Source organism: Humulus lupulus, chromosome 6, assembly GCF_963169125.1.
Source record: "Humulus lupulus chromosome 6, drHumLupu1.1, whole genome shotgun sequence".
Taxonomy (NCBI): Eukaryota; Viridiplantae; Streptophyta; class Magnoliopsida; order Rosales; family Cannabaceae; genus Humulus; species Humulus lupulus.
This window is the reverse complement of record NC_084798.1, coordinates 48,746,206-48,764,779: the sequence shown is the minus strand read 5'-3', so window position 1 is coordinate 48,764,779 and position 18,574 is coordinate 48,746,206. Positions and strand designations below refer to the sequence as shown.

The 18,574-nt window shown below is 37.4% G+C and overlaps 1 protein-coding gene across 1 annotated transcript; it reads left to right on the top strand.

Moving 5' to 3' along the window:
• The first annotated feature begins 287 nt into the window (after nucleotides 1-287).
• On the top strand, nucleotides 288-3,216 carry LOC133782153 (probable receptor-like protein kinase At1g11050). The gene has a single exon (XM_062221360.1). It carries the CDS (start codon nucleotides 490-492, stop codon nucleotides 2,476-2,478), a length of 1,989 nt encoding a protein of 662 aa, XP_062077344.1. The 5' UTR covers nucleotides 288-489; the 3' UTR covers nucleotides 2,479-3,216.
• Nucleotides 3,217-18,574: the final 15,358 nt, after the last annotated feature.

Below are 18,574 nucleotides of genomic sequence, written 5' to 3'. Positions count from 1 at the left end.
AAATCAGGTTTTCTCTAATTCTAAATCATTGCATCATAAAATTCTACATATTTATTACTTTTTTATATTTTTTTTATATATAATTAATTTTTTCATATTAATTTTCCAAAAAAATTTAAAAATATATATTTTTTAATAATCTTACAAAACTAAGCTAAGCCTAATTATATTTTTTAATTTTAAATAATAGAACAGAGAAGGTGATTCAAGTGCTAGAACAAATCCATCTTTCGTTACTGTTACTTGAAGAAAAAAAAAAAGTCCATCTACTGCTGTGCATTTCTCTCTCCACAAGAGCGTGTGATACTCGTTCGAACGCAGGCGCGTAGATCCTCTGGGGGACTCCAATAGTTAGCCGCCAGAAAAGAGGACATAGAGCTTTGACCAAAGCTCCACCCAGTCCAACCACTTCTCCTTTCCTCTCTGCATTCTTCTTCTTCACTTTCTCTCTCTAAATTCAGAATTCAACTCCCAAAATCACAAACAACAATGGAGATCGCCCTAGGGTTCGCCTTTCTCTCACTTCTTTCTTTCTCTACCTTGGCTGCTCCGGCGCCGGCGGAAAATTCCACAGCTTGCCCGATGGATCTAAATTACTTGTTCCGAATCGGTTGGAACACGACAAGTTGCCGGAATTTCAAACCTCCTCCTTCTCCGGCGAAACAGAGAAACCAATCAGCTGATCACCCCAAAACTCCCTGCTGCCAAGCCTTACTATCCCTCTTCGGCATCGGTCTGGCCCAACACCTGAAGGAGACTTCTCAGTTCCAGCTCCCCAATTTCCAGACCTCCGCTTCTTGCCTCGGCGAGTTTCAGTCCAAGCTCTCGTCGTTTTCCACCTCCAATGGTCTTTTGCTATCGCAAGACGCCGTTTCGTACTGCTTTGACCCTCTCCAGTTCGTGATCACTCCAAATATATGCGCCCGTATTCAGTCCTCAGACGATTGGGTCCGTCAGCTCGGACACACCACGGTACTCGACACGGCGTGCCGCCCTGACCTGACAGATCTCACCCTCTGCGATGGTTGTGTAGCTGCCGGGTTAAATGTCCAGGCGAATTTGACCTCTCATGACGGTAACACTTCTCACGCTAAAGACTGTTGGTACTTCACGATTCTGTATGCTGCTGGTATAGTTAACGAGTTTGGGCCGGAAAGTAATGGTGCCGTTTCGTGTATCTTTGGCTTGTCGGTGGATTCTCATGCGGGTTCTGGGAGTAAGAACCGTGCGCCTCTTGTTTTTGGGTTAACTGGTGCTGGGGTTGCTGTTTTTGTCATGTTCAGCTTGTTGGGTCTGTATTTTTGGTATGATAAGAGATGGAGGAGTAAAAGTTTTGAAGGCGGGGCTGGTATGGAAGGTGGATTTGATTTGGAGGAGCCGGGGTCGAGGCCTCGAGTGAGACCCAATACTGGTTCCATTTGGTTTAAGATTGAGGAACTTGAAAAGGCGACCAACAATTTCTCGCAGAAGAATTTTATAGGGAGAGGAGGGTTTGGTTTGGTTTACAGAGGGGTTTTGCCTGATGGGAGTTCGGTTGCGGTAAAGAGAGTTATAGAGTCTGATTTTCAAGGGAATGCTGAGTTTTGCAATGAGGTTGAAATTATTAGCAATTTGAAGCACCGGAATCTTGTACCGCTTAGAGGGTGTTGTGTGGTTGATGGGAATGAGTATAATGAGGGTGAAAGCCAAAGGTACCTTGTTTACGAGTACATGCCAAATGGAAATCTGGATGATCATATATTTCTACAATCGGATATCCATGGTGGAGTTGAGAGACCACGATTGACATGGCCTCAGAGGAAGAGCATAATTTTAGATGTGGCAAAGGGGTTAGCTTATTTGCATTATGGGGTGAAGCCTGCAATATATCATAGAGATATTAAGGCCACCAATATATTACTTGATGCTGATATGAGAGCCAGAGTGGCCGATTTTGGACTTGCAAAGCAAAGCAGGGAAGGACAGTCCCATATGACAACTAGGGTGGCAGGGACTCATGGCTACTTAGCTCCTGAGTATGCTCTTTATGGACAGCTGACTGAGAAGAGCGATGTTTATAGCTTTGGGATTGTTGTTTTGGAGATAATGTGTGGGAGGAAAGCTCTTGATTTGTCTTCCTCAGGATCCCCACGAGCATTTTTGATCACCGATTGGGTGTGGTCATTAGTAAAAGCTGGAAAAGTAGAAAAGGCTTTGGATGCTTCATTGTTAAAAAACGAGGATTCTGTAAATTCGAATCCAAAGAGCATTATGGAGAGATTTCTGCTGGTTGGTATATTGTGTGCTCATGTGATGGTGGCCTTAAGGCCTACCATTATGGACGCACTGAAAATGTTGGAAGGTGATATCGAGGTTCCTCCACTTCCAGACAGACCAATGCCCCTCGGGCATCCTTCGTTCTATGGCAATGGTAATACTTTCAGCATATCGCCGGCATTAAGCGGGCCACAATTACATACTGGAGACATGCTCAGGTAGTCAAAGACAAAAACTTCGACTAGATACATGCTCAGCAAGAAGCAATTTTCATAAAAGGCCCTTCACGAGTTGCTTCAAGGCATGTGATTAGAGCATTAAAACTCAGATAACAACTCATTATTTACTTAAACCCATTAAGGGTTCAGTGTAGTATACAGTTGCAACTACATAATTTTTCTATTTTTGCTTGTACAAAATGGTGCTGAGGCTTGGAGTTTTATATTAGAAAAAAATTTGAAGATAGAGAAGATGGGTACATGAAAAATGGCATTGAGGTAGCATACACTGATTTAGCTCTTAAAAGGACGGAGAAGGAAGGAGATTCAGATGTTAAACAATATCAATGAGAAACATTCTAAATCTCAAGGCGAACTTGATCTCTCTCTCACTCTAGCTATTGAAGTGTAAACGGTTTTGGTCTAGCTTTTTTTGTCTGTGTCACCGCAAAAGGCAAAATAGTCTGTAGAAAACAATTTGTTCGTAAATTGTAGTACTAGCAATAACGATGGCCATGCATGCCACAGGTGTTTTGGAGAAAGCTAGGCACAACAGTGGATAAAAGATCTTTAGAAGATTGGGACTCTCTGTAGTTCTTTTTCCTCATTAAAATTTTGACAAGTATCTAATGGTGGTTTATTGGATTGTAGTTTATGTAACAGTATACATTGTGATTGTATAATTGTAAATATTTTTGGGTTTCCTTCAATTCAATACATGAGTCAACTATAATGTTACTTAGCTACTGCTGTACTTGGATTTAATTCTTAAGTATACTCGTGCTTCTTGAGAAAGCAACAATGGTTCATTTCAGGCACAAAATATGTCTCAGTTGCTGAAGAATTAAGGACAGCAAATTAATCATATATTGAGGAAGACCATTAAAACATACTAATCTTAAGGGGAGATAGAAAATGGATATTTGCATTAGAGGTGTTCATAAAACCGTTCACACCGCACAAACCGCTTACACTACACCACACTGCAATTTGCGGTTTAGAATCTTTCGCGGTACGGTTGCGGCTTGTATTTTTGTCAAACCACGCAATGCGGTTGCGGCTTATATTTTTGCCAAACTACGCGGTGCGGTACGATTTGCGGTTTTAAATTTTATAAATGCAGTTCAAACCACACCACACCACACTGCATCATTATATATATATATTTTTTAATTTTACTACATGTTAATGCATAAATATTTATATAGTATAATATAAAATACACAATATCTAAAAAAAATATAATATTTCATAGGATGCTAACACATATTTTACTTCAATCTAAAGATATTCCTCCTTAATTAAAATAATATTTACTTTTATATTACATTTTTTCTTTGTTATTAGTTTGTTATATTTTATTGTTTTGCTTAAATTTTATTAGGTTGTTGTACATTTAATTATTTTGTTAAACACCCTATGGTTATGAGATTTATTATGAATCTTTCTTAATTATAATATTTAATTGTTAAATTATTTGGCGATAGGTATAAACCGCCCACACCGCATTTTTGCGGTGCGGTTTATACGGTTTGAGGTCTATGCGGTGCGGGTTGCGGTTTGAAAAATTGTTCAAACCGCCTATGCGGTGCGGTCAAAAAAATTAGAGAAAAACCGCACCACCCGTACCACGAACACCCCTAATTTCGATATTTGGGAGTGAAAGATTGTATAACTCAGTTCAGTTTTAGAGCTAGTGCCTTGTATTGTATTTATACTATAAAGGACAGAATTATATGAGGCTCTTAACTTTTTACACGTATGATAAATTGCAACAATAAATGGAATAATCTATAATAACTTTTATATAACCATTGTGTTATGATTATGTATGGACCACACCACGAATATTGCACAACCAATATTGAACAATGAGCTGGTATATTTTGGAACCTCAGGTCTTAAAACCACCCCTCAAACAAAAGGGTGATTATTACACACCGAGTTTGGAGATCAGCAAACTAAATCTCTCAAATAATAGTCCATTTGTGAGGCAGTTGTAATGACCCAACTACTCTAGACTTTGGACCATTAATGACTGCTATACATAGACACTAATTTTTAATAAAACTTACAAGTGAAATAATCACAATCTTCATTAAAAACTTGTAAAACAAATGTTAAACTGCATAAAATTTAAAGTAGGATATGGGATCCCATTGTTTTTAAAATAAAAACATAACATAATTTTAAATAAATGAATTACATAATAAAGTGCGGAAAATACATATGAAATTTAAAGAGACTCCATCCTCGAATTGAACGTTCGGTCCATCGATTCCATCCCGCCTCAATACACATCCCCAAGCTTCCAAGAACCTTTCACGCCACCAAAGCTATTTTCCTGCACATATAAACATAAGGAGTGAGCCTAATGCCCAGCAAGGAAAAACCTAACACGTAAACCATATACATAAAATTTGTAACGCAACATATAATAAAACATATCATAAACCATATGTCACACATACTATAATGGCCATTATTACTTGGGGCTCTTAAACTAAACAAGTCATATGCCCATTAGATTTGTGGGGCTTGCTAGCTAAGCAAGTCATATGCCTGTAAATTTATTGGGGCTTGTTAGTTATACAAGTCATATGCCCAAGTCTACAACATACATAACATAACACATAAATCATAAGTTAACATAACACATAAATCACAAGATAACATATAGCATAACATATAATATCCTATCCTATTTTCCTTACAAAAAATACCGGGATATGTGAATAGGTTTGGGATTTTGGGAACACTCCTAAAAACCATCAAAGAAAGGTGAGTATACTAAAGAAAAAGGGAAGAAAAGAATGGATGAACTATACCATCGAGAATATACTTACCAAAAATCTTACGTTCAAGATCTTAGATTTCCTAACCAAGAATACAGAATAGAGTTAGGATTTTTAGTAGAAAACTATAAGAATAACACATAAATGAACTAGAATAATGAATACCTTGAAGGCTTCTATAACCGAACTACACCTCGAACCAAAAAATACTATGAACCTTACTTCCCGAGTGTTTACTAAGCTTATAAAGTTAAAGCTTATATTCTCAACCCAAGTGTTTAAGCACTCAAAAATAACCTAGCAGCTTGCAGCCTCTGAACTTAGCTTGATGAATGAATAAATGGCTGGGTACTAGGTCCTATTTATAGAGTTCAAGAATGAAAAGATCTTAATTTAACTTGAATAAAATAATGGTTGTTTAATTGAAAAATATTTGAATTATCGTTCAGCAGAGGTTGAAGACTCAGTCAGAAAGATGCTGGACTTATCAAGAGGTTAAAGAATAAATTAAGCTCGGTTTCAAAAACATTCAAAAATCATTCAAAGGAGTCGATATATCGCCCCTCGTAGGCGATATATCGCCTGGGCTAATATGCCCGAGGCTCGTCGAGTTGGTCATGCGAAGTTACGTGTTTTTCGTATCCCCGTATTGCGATATATCGCCCCCTATAACTGCGATATATCGGCATACGCTGAATATTTAAACACGAAATTGCACATTTTCAGACTAATTTGAATTGAGTAAATAGCCTTGACTAAGTCCTCTAACGATTTCAAAGCTACTGACAGACCCTAGGATATTTAAATATTGATCTTAATAAACTTATTCCTAAAAAATACTTAATTATCATTAAACATACACATGACAAGTGTTACTATCTTATTGGGTCTATCGAAGCCTTATAATATAATAAATATCACCATTAATATCAATCATATTAATCAAACCTTAGGTTAAAATTAATATTCTTAAACTATAGGTTAAACTTAGAAAATCTACAAGTGTTACTACGAGTGTCCAACTAAATCCCGGTCTGAACCAAAATCCACAGTTATAAAAATACTACTACTATTACTATTATTACTACTATCTAACTAGCTAAGTAAAGTTCTTGGACTCTACAGCAATCGGCTACTTGGTCTGCTGATGGAACATATCTGACTTCCAGCTCTTTCTTAAGCACTTTATCCCTAACAAAATGCACATCAAGTTCTATGTGCTTTGTCCTTGCATGATAAACTGGATTAGAGGCAAGAGCAGCTGTACTAATGTTGTCACACCAAGTGATGGACTTGGTTGTCAAAGGTAACTTTAAATCCTGCAGTAGTGACTCAATCCATGTTATCTCGGCTGCTACTTGAGCAAGTGCTCTATATTCTGTTTCTATGCTGGAATGTGACACCACAACTTTCTTTTTGGACAACCATGACACTAGAGTATCTCCAAAGTATATGCAGTAACCAGCTACAGGCTTCCTATCATCGGGGCAACATGCCCAATCGACATATGAATATCATACCAAGCTCAAATTTTCACTTATCCCAATGTGCAAGCCATGATCACACAGTTCCTTTGAAGTATCTCAATATTCTCTTTGCTCCACTCCAATGTGTTGTTGTAGGTTCTTGAAGAAATTGACTCAGCTTGTTCACAGCGTAGGCAATGTTTGGCCGTGTATGGCATAAGTATTGCAGTGCTCCGAGTAGATTTTTGTACACGGTGGGATTTGTAAGCTTTTCTCCATTAGTTCGTGAGAGTGGTTTACCAGCTGCCATCTGAGTAGAGAATGGTTTCAAATTGATCAACTTGTATCTTTGTAGAAGTTCCTCAACATACTTCGACTGTGTGAGATAAAGGCCTGTGTCATCTCAGTATACCTCAATGCCAAGAAAGAAGTTAAATGGTCCCTCTAATAGTCATGGTTTCTCTTCTTCTTCTCGCGGGGATCGTGGCAGTGGTTCCTATGGGTCTCGTGGCAGGGGTGGAAGAAAATCCGGCATTCATCCCACTTGTCAAGTTTGTGGTAAATATGGGCATTCTGTGGCTATGTGTTACAATCGATTTGACGAATCCTTCATGGGAACTGATCCTCGAAGCTTTCCATCTCCTCACGCTTCAAATCCTTCGGCCTTTGTTGCATCCCCCGATATGATTGATCATGAGGCTTGGTTCGCTGAAAGTGGAGCTAGTAATCATCTTACTTCTAATGTGAACAATTTAACCCAACACTTCCCGTATGGTGGTAAGGATAGACTCGCAATTGGTGATGGTAACCAACTCTTGATTTCTAATGTTGGTACTGGTTGTTTATCTACTACATTTGATAAACCCTTGTTCCTTAACCATCTCCTACATGTGCCACAAATAGCCAAAAATTTTATTAGTGTCTCTAAACTTACTGCCGATAATAATGTGTTAATAGAGTTTCATTCAAATTGTTGTTTTGTGAAGGACAAGAACACAAGGAGTGTGCTGCTATGAGGGACACTTAAGGATGGTTTGTACCAACTCGACACTACCACACTTACCCCCATCATCTTCCTGACCATCCATGGCTGCTAATCCTATTGAGTCTAACTGTTTTGCTGGTGTTTCAGGTGTATCACGGTCAAATGTAAATCAACCTGTGGTCGATGAGTCTTTACTTTCCATAAGTGATGTTTGGCATAGGCGTCTAGGCCATCCATCGTCTGGAGTCTTGAGGCAAGTGATGTCCTCTTCTAATGTAAATGTTTTGTCAAATGGAAAACAATCCTTTTGTGATGCTTGTCAATTGGGTAAAGCTCACTCACTTCCATTTTAGACTTCAAATAGCATAGCCAAAACCATTTTAGAACTTATTCACACTGACCCTTGGGGTCTTGTACCAGTAAAATCCAACACAAACTATCATTTTTACATTCATTTTATAGATGATTTTAGTAGGTTCACATGGTTCTGTCCACTAAAAGCAAAATATGATGCCTTAGCAGCCTTTATTCACTTCAAGACTCTTGTTGAGACCAATTTGACAAGAAGATTAAGACTATAATATTTTATTGGGGGGCGAGTATTTGTCTTTTGAGAAGATAGTGCAAGAAAATGGCATTATTCTTCAACATTCTTGTCCTCATACCTCCGCCAAAAATGGAAGAGCGGAAAAGAAACACAGACATATTGTCGAAATGGGGCTAACTCTCTTAGCTCAAGTAAGCATGCCTTTAAAATATTGGGTAGATGCTTTTCAGTCAGCTATGTATCTTGTAAACCGACTGCCTACTTCAGTGTTACAACATAAATCACCCGATGAAGTGATCTTTCATAAGAAACCTGATTACCACTCACTTAAAGTTTTTGGAGCAGCTTGTTGCCCTTACATTAGACCCTATCTTGGCTATAAATTCATTTTTAGGTCCTTGAAGTGTGCCCATCTTTGGTTTAGTGAATCATGTAAATGGTATAAATGCTTGAGCTCAACTGGTCATGTTTGCATCTCACATAGTGTCAAATTCATTTAGGTTGAGTTCCATTTCAAGGCTAGGTTCTTAAATACATATCAACCAAAAAAACAAGCTTCGGACTCTCCCATTTCTTGGGTTAATTAACCTTTTCCTTCCTCACATATACCACCAAGTGCATCTGCTAATTCCTTCTCAGAGGCCTTGGCATCAGCTCATACTCCAGCACGTGTGTCCTCGCTAGTAGCATCATCCAACTCCAACTCCTTCATGGCAATGGACCATCAGGTATGCACCCCTGAACATGCTGCATTTTCTGACCATACTGACCATTTAGTTTGTGTTGGAGTTTACTGGTGTAGGACCCCAAAGGTCAATGTGAATAAGTTCTAAAATGTTATTGGCTCTGCTATTGGAAGTCTGAAATGGAAGTGAGTGAGCTTTACCCAACTAACAAGCATCACAAAAGGATTGTTTTCCATTTGAAAAAACTCTTACATTAGAAGAAGACATCACTTGCCTCAAGACTCTAGACGACAGATGGCCTAGACACCTATGCCAAACATCACTTATGGAAATAAAGACTCATCGACCACAAATCGATTTACATTTGACCGTGATACACCAGAAACACCAGCAAAATAGTTAGACTCAGTAAGATTAGCAGCCATGGATGGTGAGGAAGGTGACGGGGTGAGTGTGGTAGTGTCGAGTTGGTACAAACCATCCTTAAGTGTCCCTCGCAGCAGCACCCTCCTTGTGTCCTTGTCCTTCACAAAACAACAATTTGAATGAAACTGTATTAGCACATTATTATCGGCAGTAAGTTTAGAGACACTAATCAAAATTTTAGCTATTCGTGGTACATGTAAGAGATGGTTAAGGAATAAGGGTTTATTAGATGTAGTAGATAAACAACCAGTACCGACATTAGAAATCAAGAGTTGGTTTCCATCACCAATTGTGAGTCTATCCTTACTACCATACGGGAAATGTTGGGTCAAATTGTTCACATCAGAAGTAAGATGATTACTAGCTCCTCTTTCAGCGAACCAAGCCTCATGATCAATCATATCAGGGGATGCAACAAAGGCCGAAGTATTTGAGGCGTGAGAAGATGGAGAGCTTTGAGGATCAGTTCTAGTGAACAATTCGTCAAATTGATTGTAACACACGACCGCAGAATGGACATATTTACCACAGACTTGACAAGTGGGACGCGGGCTAGATTGTCTTTAGCCCCTGCCACAAGACCCATGGGAACCACTGCCACGATTCTTGAGAGTGGGAAGGAAACTTGGCAGCAAGATTGGCAGTAGGTGATGGGAGGTCCGTCAAGAGCTTGGACGAAGAGGATAGAGCACTGAGACGCTCAAGACGACTATCAAAACAAAGCAATGTGTCTTGAAGCTAAGGAAAAGTGAGAGCAGAGCGAGCCTCAAGCTGAACAACAATGGAGAGATACTCTGGATCCAAACCATTTAAAATATTAGTAACCAAATGGGAGTCAAGGTAAGGGTCATCTGCAAGCGTAAGAACATCGGCCTAGCTGCACACCTGTCGAAGGTACTTCAGCATGGTCAAGCTGCTCTTGCGAGTGGTCTAAAGCTTAGTGCGAGTGTCGTTAAGCCGAGCCTTCGAGTAGGCACCATAGAGTGTCTCTAAAGCACACCACTAGCACTGCCGCTTCCGGTGCTACTGCCCTAGATCCTGCTTCTTCATCTACTACTGGTTCTAGTTATAAGCTCTCCCTTGCTCCGGTGTCTCCGTTTGGGAGCACTCTTAGTCAGCCCATTGTGCTCAAGTTGGATCGCACCAAATTCACTTTGTGGAAAATAATGGTTTCCACAATCATTCGTGGCCACCATCATTTTGGTTTTCTTGATGGTTCTAAATCATGTCCGACGACATTTTTTCCTTTCGATTCTGCCTCTGGTGATGCTAATCTCGGCTCCCCTCCTCATCCCAACCCTACTTTTGAGTCTAAGATACTCTGGATCCAAACCATTTAAAACATTAGTAACCAAATGGGAGTCAGGGTAAGGGTCACATGCAAGCGCAAGAACATCGGCTCAGCTGCGCATCTGTCGAAGGTACTTAACATGGTTAAGCTCCCCTTGCGAGTGGTTTGAAACTTAGTGCGAGTGTCGTCAAGCCGATCCTTCGAGTAGACACCATAAAGTGTCTCTAAAGCACGCCAAAACCCAACAGCGGAGGTACAACCCATGACCTTGGTGGCAATGACTTCCGTCATGGAGCCATACAGCCAGCCCATAAGGACCTGGTCATTAATGATCCAGGACTCAAAAGTAGGGTTGGGTTGAGGAGGGGAGCCGAGATTAGCATCACTAGAGGCAGAATTGGAGGGCAAAAATGTTTTCAAACACGAGTTGGAACCATTAAGAAAAAAAAAAGACGGTGGTCCGAATGACTGTGGAAACCATTATTTTCCATAGAGTGAAGTTGGTGCGATCAAACTTGAGCACAATGGACTGACTAAGAGTGCTCCAAAATGAGACACCGAAGCAGGGGAGAGCCCATAACTAGAACAAGCAGTAGACGAAGAAACAGGAGCCAGGGTAGCAACACCAAAAGCGGCGGTGCCAATGGAGTGTGGGGCGACAGTGTCGGCAGACACAGGAGAAGACGTAACGACGGAGGCCTATAAAAGTTCTTTGAAACCAAGATAGAAAATGAATATTTGGGAGTGAAAGATTGTACAAGTCAGCTCAACTTTAGAGTTTGTGTATTATATTTATACTGTAAAGGGAATCATTATAGAATTACATTAGCCTATTAGCTTTTTATACGTATCAGAATTGTAACAATTAATGGAATAATTTATAACAACCTATAACAACTTTTATATAACCATTATGCTATGATTATGTATGGACCATACCATGAATATTGCTGAGCTGGTATATTCATGAGCTATATGAGACTTTAAGTCTTTAATGATGGGGATCTGCCTTGCAATCCTTAATAAAATAGTCCATATGATCTTGAGTAAAAATAAAATTAGCTATAAATACAACTAATGTTGTAATTTTGTAAAAATATAGTTGTAAGTGATAATCGAGTTGCATAGGTAATTATTTATGTTTAAATACTATTTATTTTAATTTAAAAAATTAATATTTTGACTGTCATAACTTGAAAATTATTATATTAGGGTTAGTTTCGATGATTTCTCAACCTTAATCTAACTCTATAAATATACACAATTGACATAAAAAATAATATTGATGTAACATGGAGGCTAGCATTATAATTTTATAAACCATCATAGAACTGAAATTGAGGCTTGCCTTAACTTTAATATCCATCAAAGTATTAACATCCAGCTTAACTTTAATATGAGTTTTTACAGCACGACGATCAAAATATTATTATTTTTTTGTGGAAAAAATATTAATTTTTTAGATTTAAATAGATTGGGAAATTTTGGTATTTATGCATAATGTAGGTGCATATATAAAAAAAATATCATTCTTTGACATCATTCTAAAATAATGCTACTATTTGTTTGGTTTCCAAAAATACCCTTATCATTTTTTTTAGCCTCCATCTCTCTTCTCTCTCTCTCTCTCTCTCTCTCTCTCTCTCTCTCTCTCTCTCTCTCTCTCTCTCTCTCTCTCTCTCTCTCTCTCTCTCTCTCTCTCGGGTCACTTTTATTCTTTGGAGTTATGGCAGCTACCACCAAACTATCATCACCACCAAATTTCTTTGAAAAAACATCTACAACTTTGGCAACCTCCTCTATTTTTTTCTTCTCTCTTAAAGTGTCCATGGAGACTAAAATAAAATGCCCCATGATAGTTTTTGATGATATAAAACTTAAACCAACTAAAAGTTCAATTAAGACACTAATTTATGCATTTCGAATAGATCTGTGCACGATTTTTTGGTTTTTTCTTTGCAATTTTTAAGATCCGAAACGTAAAAATTTGTAGAAAACTCGATATATCTCGATAGATCTCGATGTACCTCGATACCCAGCTCAATGGGCCCTTAAAAATCATGATTTTCATGAAAAAAAAAATCACTTGCCTCGATAGGCCTCAATGCAAATCAATGCAATTAATAAAAAGTGCATAACTTTTCACTCGGGTGTCCGTTTGAGGCGATTTTTTTTAATTTGAGTATTTTCTTGAGATCTACACGTCTGGGATGTGTACATACACATTTGGGAAGTTAAAAGTTTGAAAACATACCCAACTTTGAAAATATAAGGGTATTGTTTTGAACTTTGGTGTGTTTTCAAGCTTTCAATTTCCCAAATGTGTGTGTACACATCTTAGATGTATATATCTCAAGAAAATACCCAAATTAAAAAAAATCACCTCAACGGACACCTGAGTGAAAAATTATGCACTTTCTATGAATTGCGTCGAGGTGTGTCGAAACCTATTGAGGTGGCATCGAAGTGTGTCGAGGCATATGGTTTTTTTTTCATGAAAATCATGATTTTTAAAATAGACCTCGATGTACCTTGATACCCAGTTCGATGAGCCCTTAAAATCATGATTTTCATGAAAAAAATTACTTGCCTCAATAGGCCTCGACATGCCTCGATGCAAATCAATGAAATTAATAGAAAGTGCATAACTTTTCACTCATATGTCTGTTTGAGGTGATTTGTTTTTTAAATTTGGGTATTTTCTTGAGATCTACACATCTAAGATGTGCACACACACATTTGGGAAGTTGAAAAGCTTGAAAACACACCAAAGTTCAAAACAATACCCTTATATTTTCAAAGTTGGGTATGTTTTCAAACTTTCAACTTCCCAAATGTATGTGTACACATCCCAGACATGTAGATCTCAAGAAAATACCCAAATTAAAAAAGATCACCTCAAACGGACACCAGAGTGAAAAGCTATGCATTTTCCATTAATTTCATTGATTTGCATCAAGGCCTATCGAGGTCTATCGAGGCAAATGGTTTTTTTTTTTGTAATGAAAATCATGATTTTTAAGGGCCCATCGAGCTGTGCATCGAGGTACATCGAGGTCTATCAAGGTATATTAGATTTTTTGCAAATTTTTACGTCTTAGATCTAAAAAATTTCAAAAATATTGCAAAAAAAAACCCAAAAAACCATGCACGGATCTATTCGAAATGCATAAATTAGTGTCTTAATTGAACTTTTAGTAGTTTTAAGTTTTACATCATCAAAAACTATCATGGGGCATTTTATTTTAATCTCCATGGACACTTTAAGAGAGAAGAAGAAAAAAATAAAGGAGGATGCCAAAGTTGTAGATGTTTTTTCAAAGAAATTTGGTGGTGATGATGGTTTGGTGGTGGTTGCCATAACTCCAAGGAATAAAGGTGACCCAAGAGAGAGGGAGAAGAGAGAGAGACAACGAAGAGGATGGAGGCTAAAAAAATGATAAGGGTATTTTTGGAAACCAAACAAATAGTAGCATTATTTTGGAATGATGTTAAAGAATGATATTTTTTTTTATATATGCACCTACATTATGCATAAATAGCCAAATTTCCCAATAGATTTCATATTTAAAAAAAATAGATTTCTTATTTGAACATAAATAATTGCAAAATTCTAGGGTGGGGCTAGGGCTGAGCATAAAATCTGAAAAACCAAAAAAACCGTGTACACCGACCTTCCGAACACCGAAAAAACCGTTAACGACACAAATCGCCACTGTTTGGTCGGTTTGAAAAATTTGTGTGGACCGACCGGTTTGAACTGAAACCGACCGAACAGTATAAATATAATATTATATAATTATTAATTATTAAAATTATTAAATAAAAATAAAAAACCTGAAAATAACTTAGGGCACCAAATCTTTTTCTCTCTCTCTCTCTATCGTATACTCTCATCACTCTCATCTCATCTCTCATCTCCTCCTTCCTCTCTGTTTCACTCTCCTCCCAACCCAAACGAATCAATCGACCAGTCGGCGACTCGGTGGCAGCAGCACGGCCCAGCCGCACGACCACGACCCACGCACGCAACTGCTTCACGGACACGGAGCTTTGCCACACTGATTCGGTTCCAAGCTCAAACACTCGAGAGGTACTCCATCCTAACTAACCTTTTTAGCTGGGAGTGTTTACTCTTATTTTCTCTATTTTTTTCTTTCAACTGCTGAAATACGTTTTCCTCTTCACTTTCCATTTGTTCTGCATTTTTGTTTTTTCTTCTTCCATGTGCAGAAAAGAAGCTTGAGTAACAAAAATTTTTAATAGTTGTATTTGAAAAACAACATTCACTCGAGAACAATTACAAAAGATGGAAATGATTGTAAAAAGTTAAAACCATATAAAATGAGAAAGACTCGTACGATTTGGATTAGAACTTCCGAATTACCTGCTTCTTCTGATTACCATAATTAACAACCTTATAGAAAGTATTATCCAATTATAAGCAAAATAGCAATTAGTATAGGAAGAGAAATGAGCATTATTGGGCATCACAATACTGCATTTTCAAAGCAAAAAAAAAAAAAACACTAGTATTAAATATAACACAATTTTCAATGGAGAAACTTAAGATATCATCAGCACAGCAGTAAAGAGAAATAAAGCATTACGTTGAACTCTTAGATTACTAAGTAGACCAAAAATTTCATTGAAATCAAAGCTAGCTTAAGTAGTTTGGTGAGAGAGTAGTCTGAAGTTGAAGTTCAGTAAAAACATGTTATAAATTCATCAGCACCCAGGTAGGGGTTTAAAGCTTCTGCTTGTATTTAACTACATGTTTTAGCTAGGAAAATATTTAGGGAAATAGTATTTGATCTTCTTGTCCTGCCAATGATTATATGCAATTAGACTTTACAGATAGACAAGTAATGTAGTACCATTGTGATTGATACATATCATTTTTTTTATCTATTGATTTATTTGGTGTTCTAATTTTGTGTATGTTTATTATTATTTCATTGTTTATTTTGTGTATGTTTTAGTTTTGGCATTTTGTGCGATCATTAGGTTGATAACTTTATAATTGATATGGTTTGGTGTAATGTTTTGGTGCAATATAGGTCCGTGAGAGAGAGTGTGAGGTTTTGATAGAGAGGTTGGGTTTTGGGTGCAATAAAAGATGATGTTTAATTGTAATTATTAAAAATTGGAGGTTCAAATTAGTATATAAAAAAATTAGTAATAATGTTTCATGAACTCACTTGATTATGCCTTATATTTGTTGCTGAAATTGTGTTTATAAATATGTAAATAGATCATTAACATGGACAACGAGGAAAATTTAGAAGATATGATAAGGGAGTGGTTGGAGTATGTGAAAACTAATTTGTCAAGTTCTGATGGAGAAGAACAAGCGAAGGAAAGGAAAAAAGAGAACGTACGAAAGAAGAGGAATGATCGACAAAATCAAGATAAGGAAAAAGACAAAGAGACCGAGAAAGAGGATAATGAAAAAGAAAAGGAGAAAGAGGTTGAACGACCAGAAAAGAAGCAAAGGGTTGGAAAGAAAACATCGAATGTGTGGGATCATTACACTATGTTGCCTGATCGTGATCCTAAGAAGCTAAGGGCTGCTTGCAATTATTGTGGCACCGATTATGCGGCTGATACAAAGTTGAATGGGACTAGCACACTATGGGCACATGTGGAGAGAAAACGTAAGAAGTGTCTTTTCAGTGACTGGGTTGAGCAAAGTAAGAAGCAACAATTAACTATGGATAGATTCATTAAAAAGACAACAACCTGCAATGAAGAAGAAGTCACTTCAAGTGGGCTGCCACTAAGGTTTAATCAAAATACTGTTAGGAAAGTGATCGCTGAATATATCATTATGAATAAGTTATCTTTTAGGCACGTGGACGGAAAAGGATTTCAAAAGCTCATTAAACATTTCTTTCCCACATTTCAGTTCCCATCAAGATTTACTATTGCAAGAGATATTTATAATGCGTTTCTAGATCAGAAGAAAGAGTTGAAGTTGATTTTGGTGAAGCACAGAGTGTCGTTGACCACCGATTGTTGGACATCAATCCAGAATATTAGTTATTTGTGTTTGACCGCACATTAGGTAGATGATAATTGGAAAATGCAGAAGAGAATTATCAACTTTATCCAAGTTCCTAGCCATAAATGGGACTTGGTGGGGAAAGAGTTGATAAATTGTCTTAATGAGTGGGGTATCTCCTCAGTTTTTGCAGTGATGGTTGACAATGCCTCCTCAAATGACGTTGCTCTTAGAAAATTGAAGGGGCACTTGTTGGACAAAGACAATACCATTCCATTGAATGGCGAAATGTTTCATAAGAGGTGTTCAACTCATATTTTGAATTTGATAGTAACTGATGGGTTGAAAGAGTTGAATGATGTAATTTCAAGCATTCAAAATGCGGCGAGATATGTGCAGTCATCTCCAACTAGACTGAAAAGATTTAAAGAAAGTTGCAAGGATGCAAACATTGAATCAAAATCCTTATTATGCTTGGATGTGGTTACTAGGTGGAACTCCACCTACTTGATGTTAGAATCTGCTATAAAATTCAAGAAGGCTTTTGAGAATTTGGAAGCAGATGCGAACTACACAAAGTACTTTGATGAAGAAAGAATAGATGGCCCACCAACCAACCTAGACTGGGATAAAACAGTTGTATTTGTTGACTTTTTGAGGAGATTCTATGATCTTACTAATCGATTTAGTGGGTCATTATATGTCACATCCAATCTATTCCTTCCAGATATTTTGAAGGTTCAAGCTGATTTAACTACTATGGCTTCTAATCTTGATACTTTGTTAGGAGCTATGTCAGTTAGTATGAAACGAAAGTATGACAAGTACTGGGGAAGGATTGAGAAGTTGAATATGTTGACATTTATTGCCAATATCCTTGATCCAAGGTATAAATTAGAGGTTGTGAATCGTGGTTTCAAATTTGTGTACACTCCAAGTGAGGCTAAAAAAAATGATAAAGTTGGGACAAATGCTTTGGCACAGTTGTATGCTTTTAATAAACAACAACAACCATATCAGTCATCTTAAGCTCAACCATCTCAATCTCAGTCTCAACAATCTCAACCTATTATCAATTCCACTACAGAATCATTTCTTCAAGGGAAACTACAACTTAGTGATGACATTGAAGAAGATGATCTTGAATACTACTTGAGTGATCGTCGTGAGAAGCTTGATCCTACCCTTGATATTCTACAATGGTGGAAACAAAATGGATTCAAGTATCCAATAGTTGCGCGCATGGCAAAAGATGTATTGGCAGTTCATATGTCTATAGTAGCATCTGAATCAGCTTTTTCTACTGAGGGAAGAATCCTAAATTCATTTAGGAGCTCCTTATCCCCGAGGATGGTGGAGGCTTTGATTTGTTCTAAAAATTGGTATACTTGTGAGTTTGAAGAGCCTGTTGTGCTTCGACAATACATGGATGAGATTGATGGTTTAGAGGCATGTGAACAAGTTTTTCCAGGTATTTATTTACTTAATAGCTTATTCTAATTGAAATAAATTTTATATATATAATAGATTATTTGTATTAATTAAAGATTTGTCAGGTGATGACTTGTGTATTACCTATGTACCTGAGAATCTTGGCAGTAGGTCTGGGAGCGGGAGTGGGACCGATAAGAACAATTGAAATCTCAAGGTAACTAGTTGAATTCTAATATTGTAGTTTAGTAGCTTTATTTCTCTTAAAAGTATCATGTAGCATGTGTCATACATTATAATTTTATTCTTTCTTTTGTCTTAGGAGCAGGTGGTCATGGTTGCCTGATGCAGGCCATGAAATGAATGCTAGATTTTGGATTGGACTTTGTTTTCTATCTACTCTTTTGAACTTGATTTGGGTTGTTCTAGTCAACTAGACTTAGATTTAATTTGTATTGTAATGGACTAT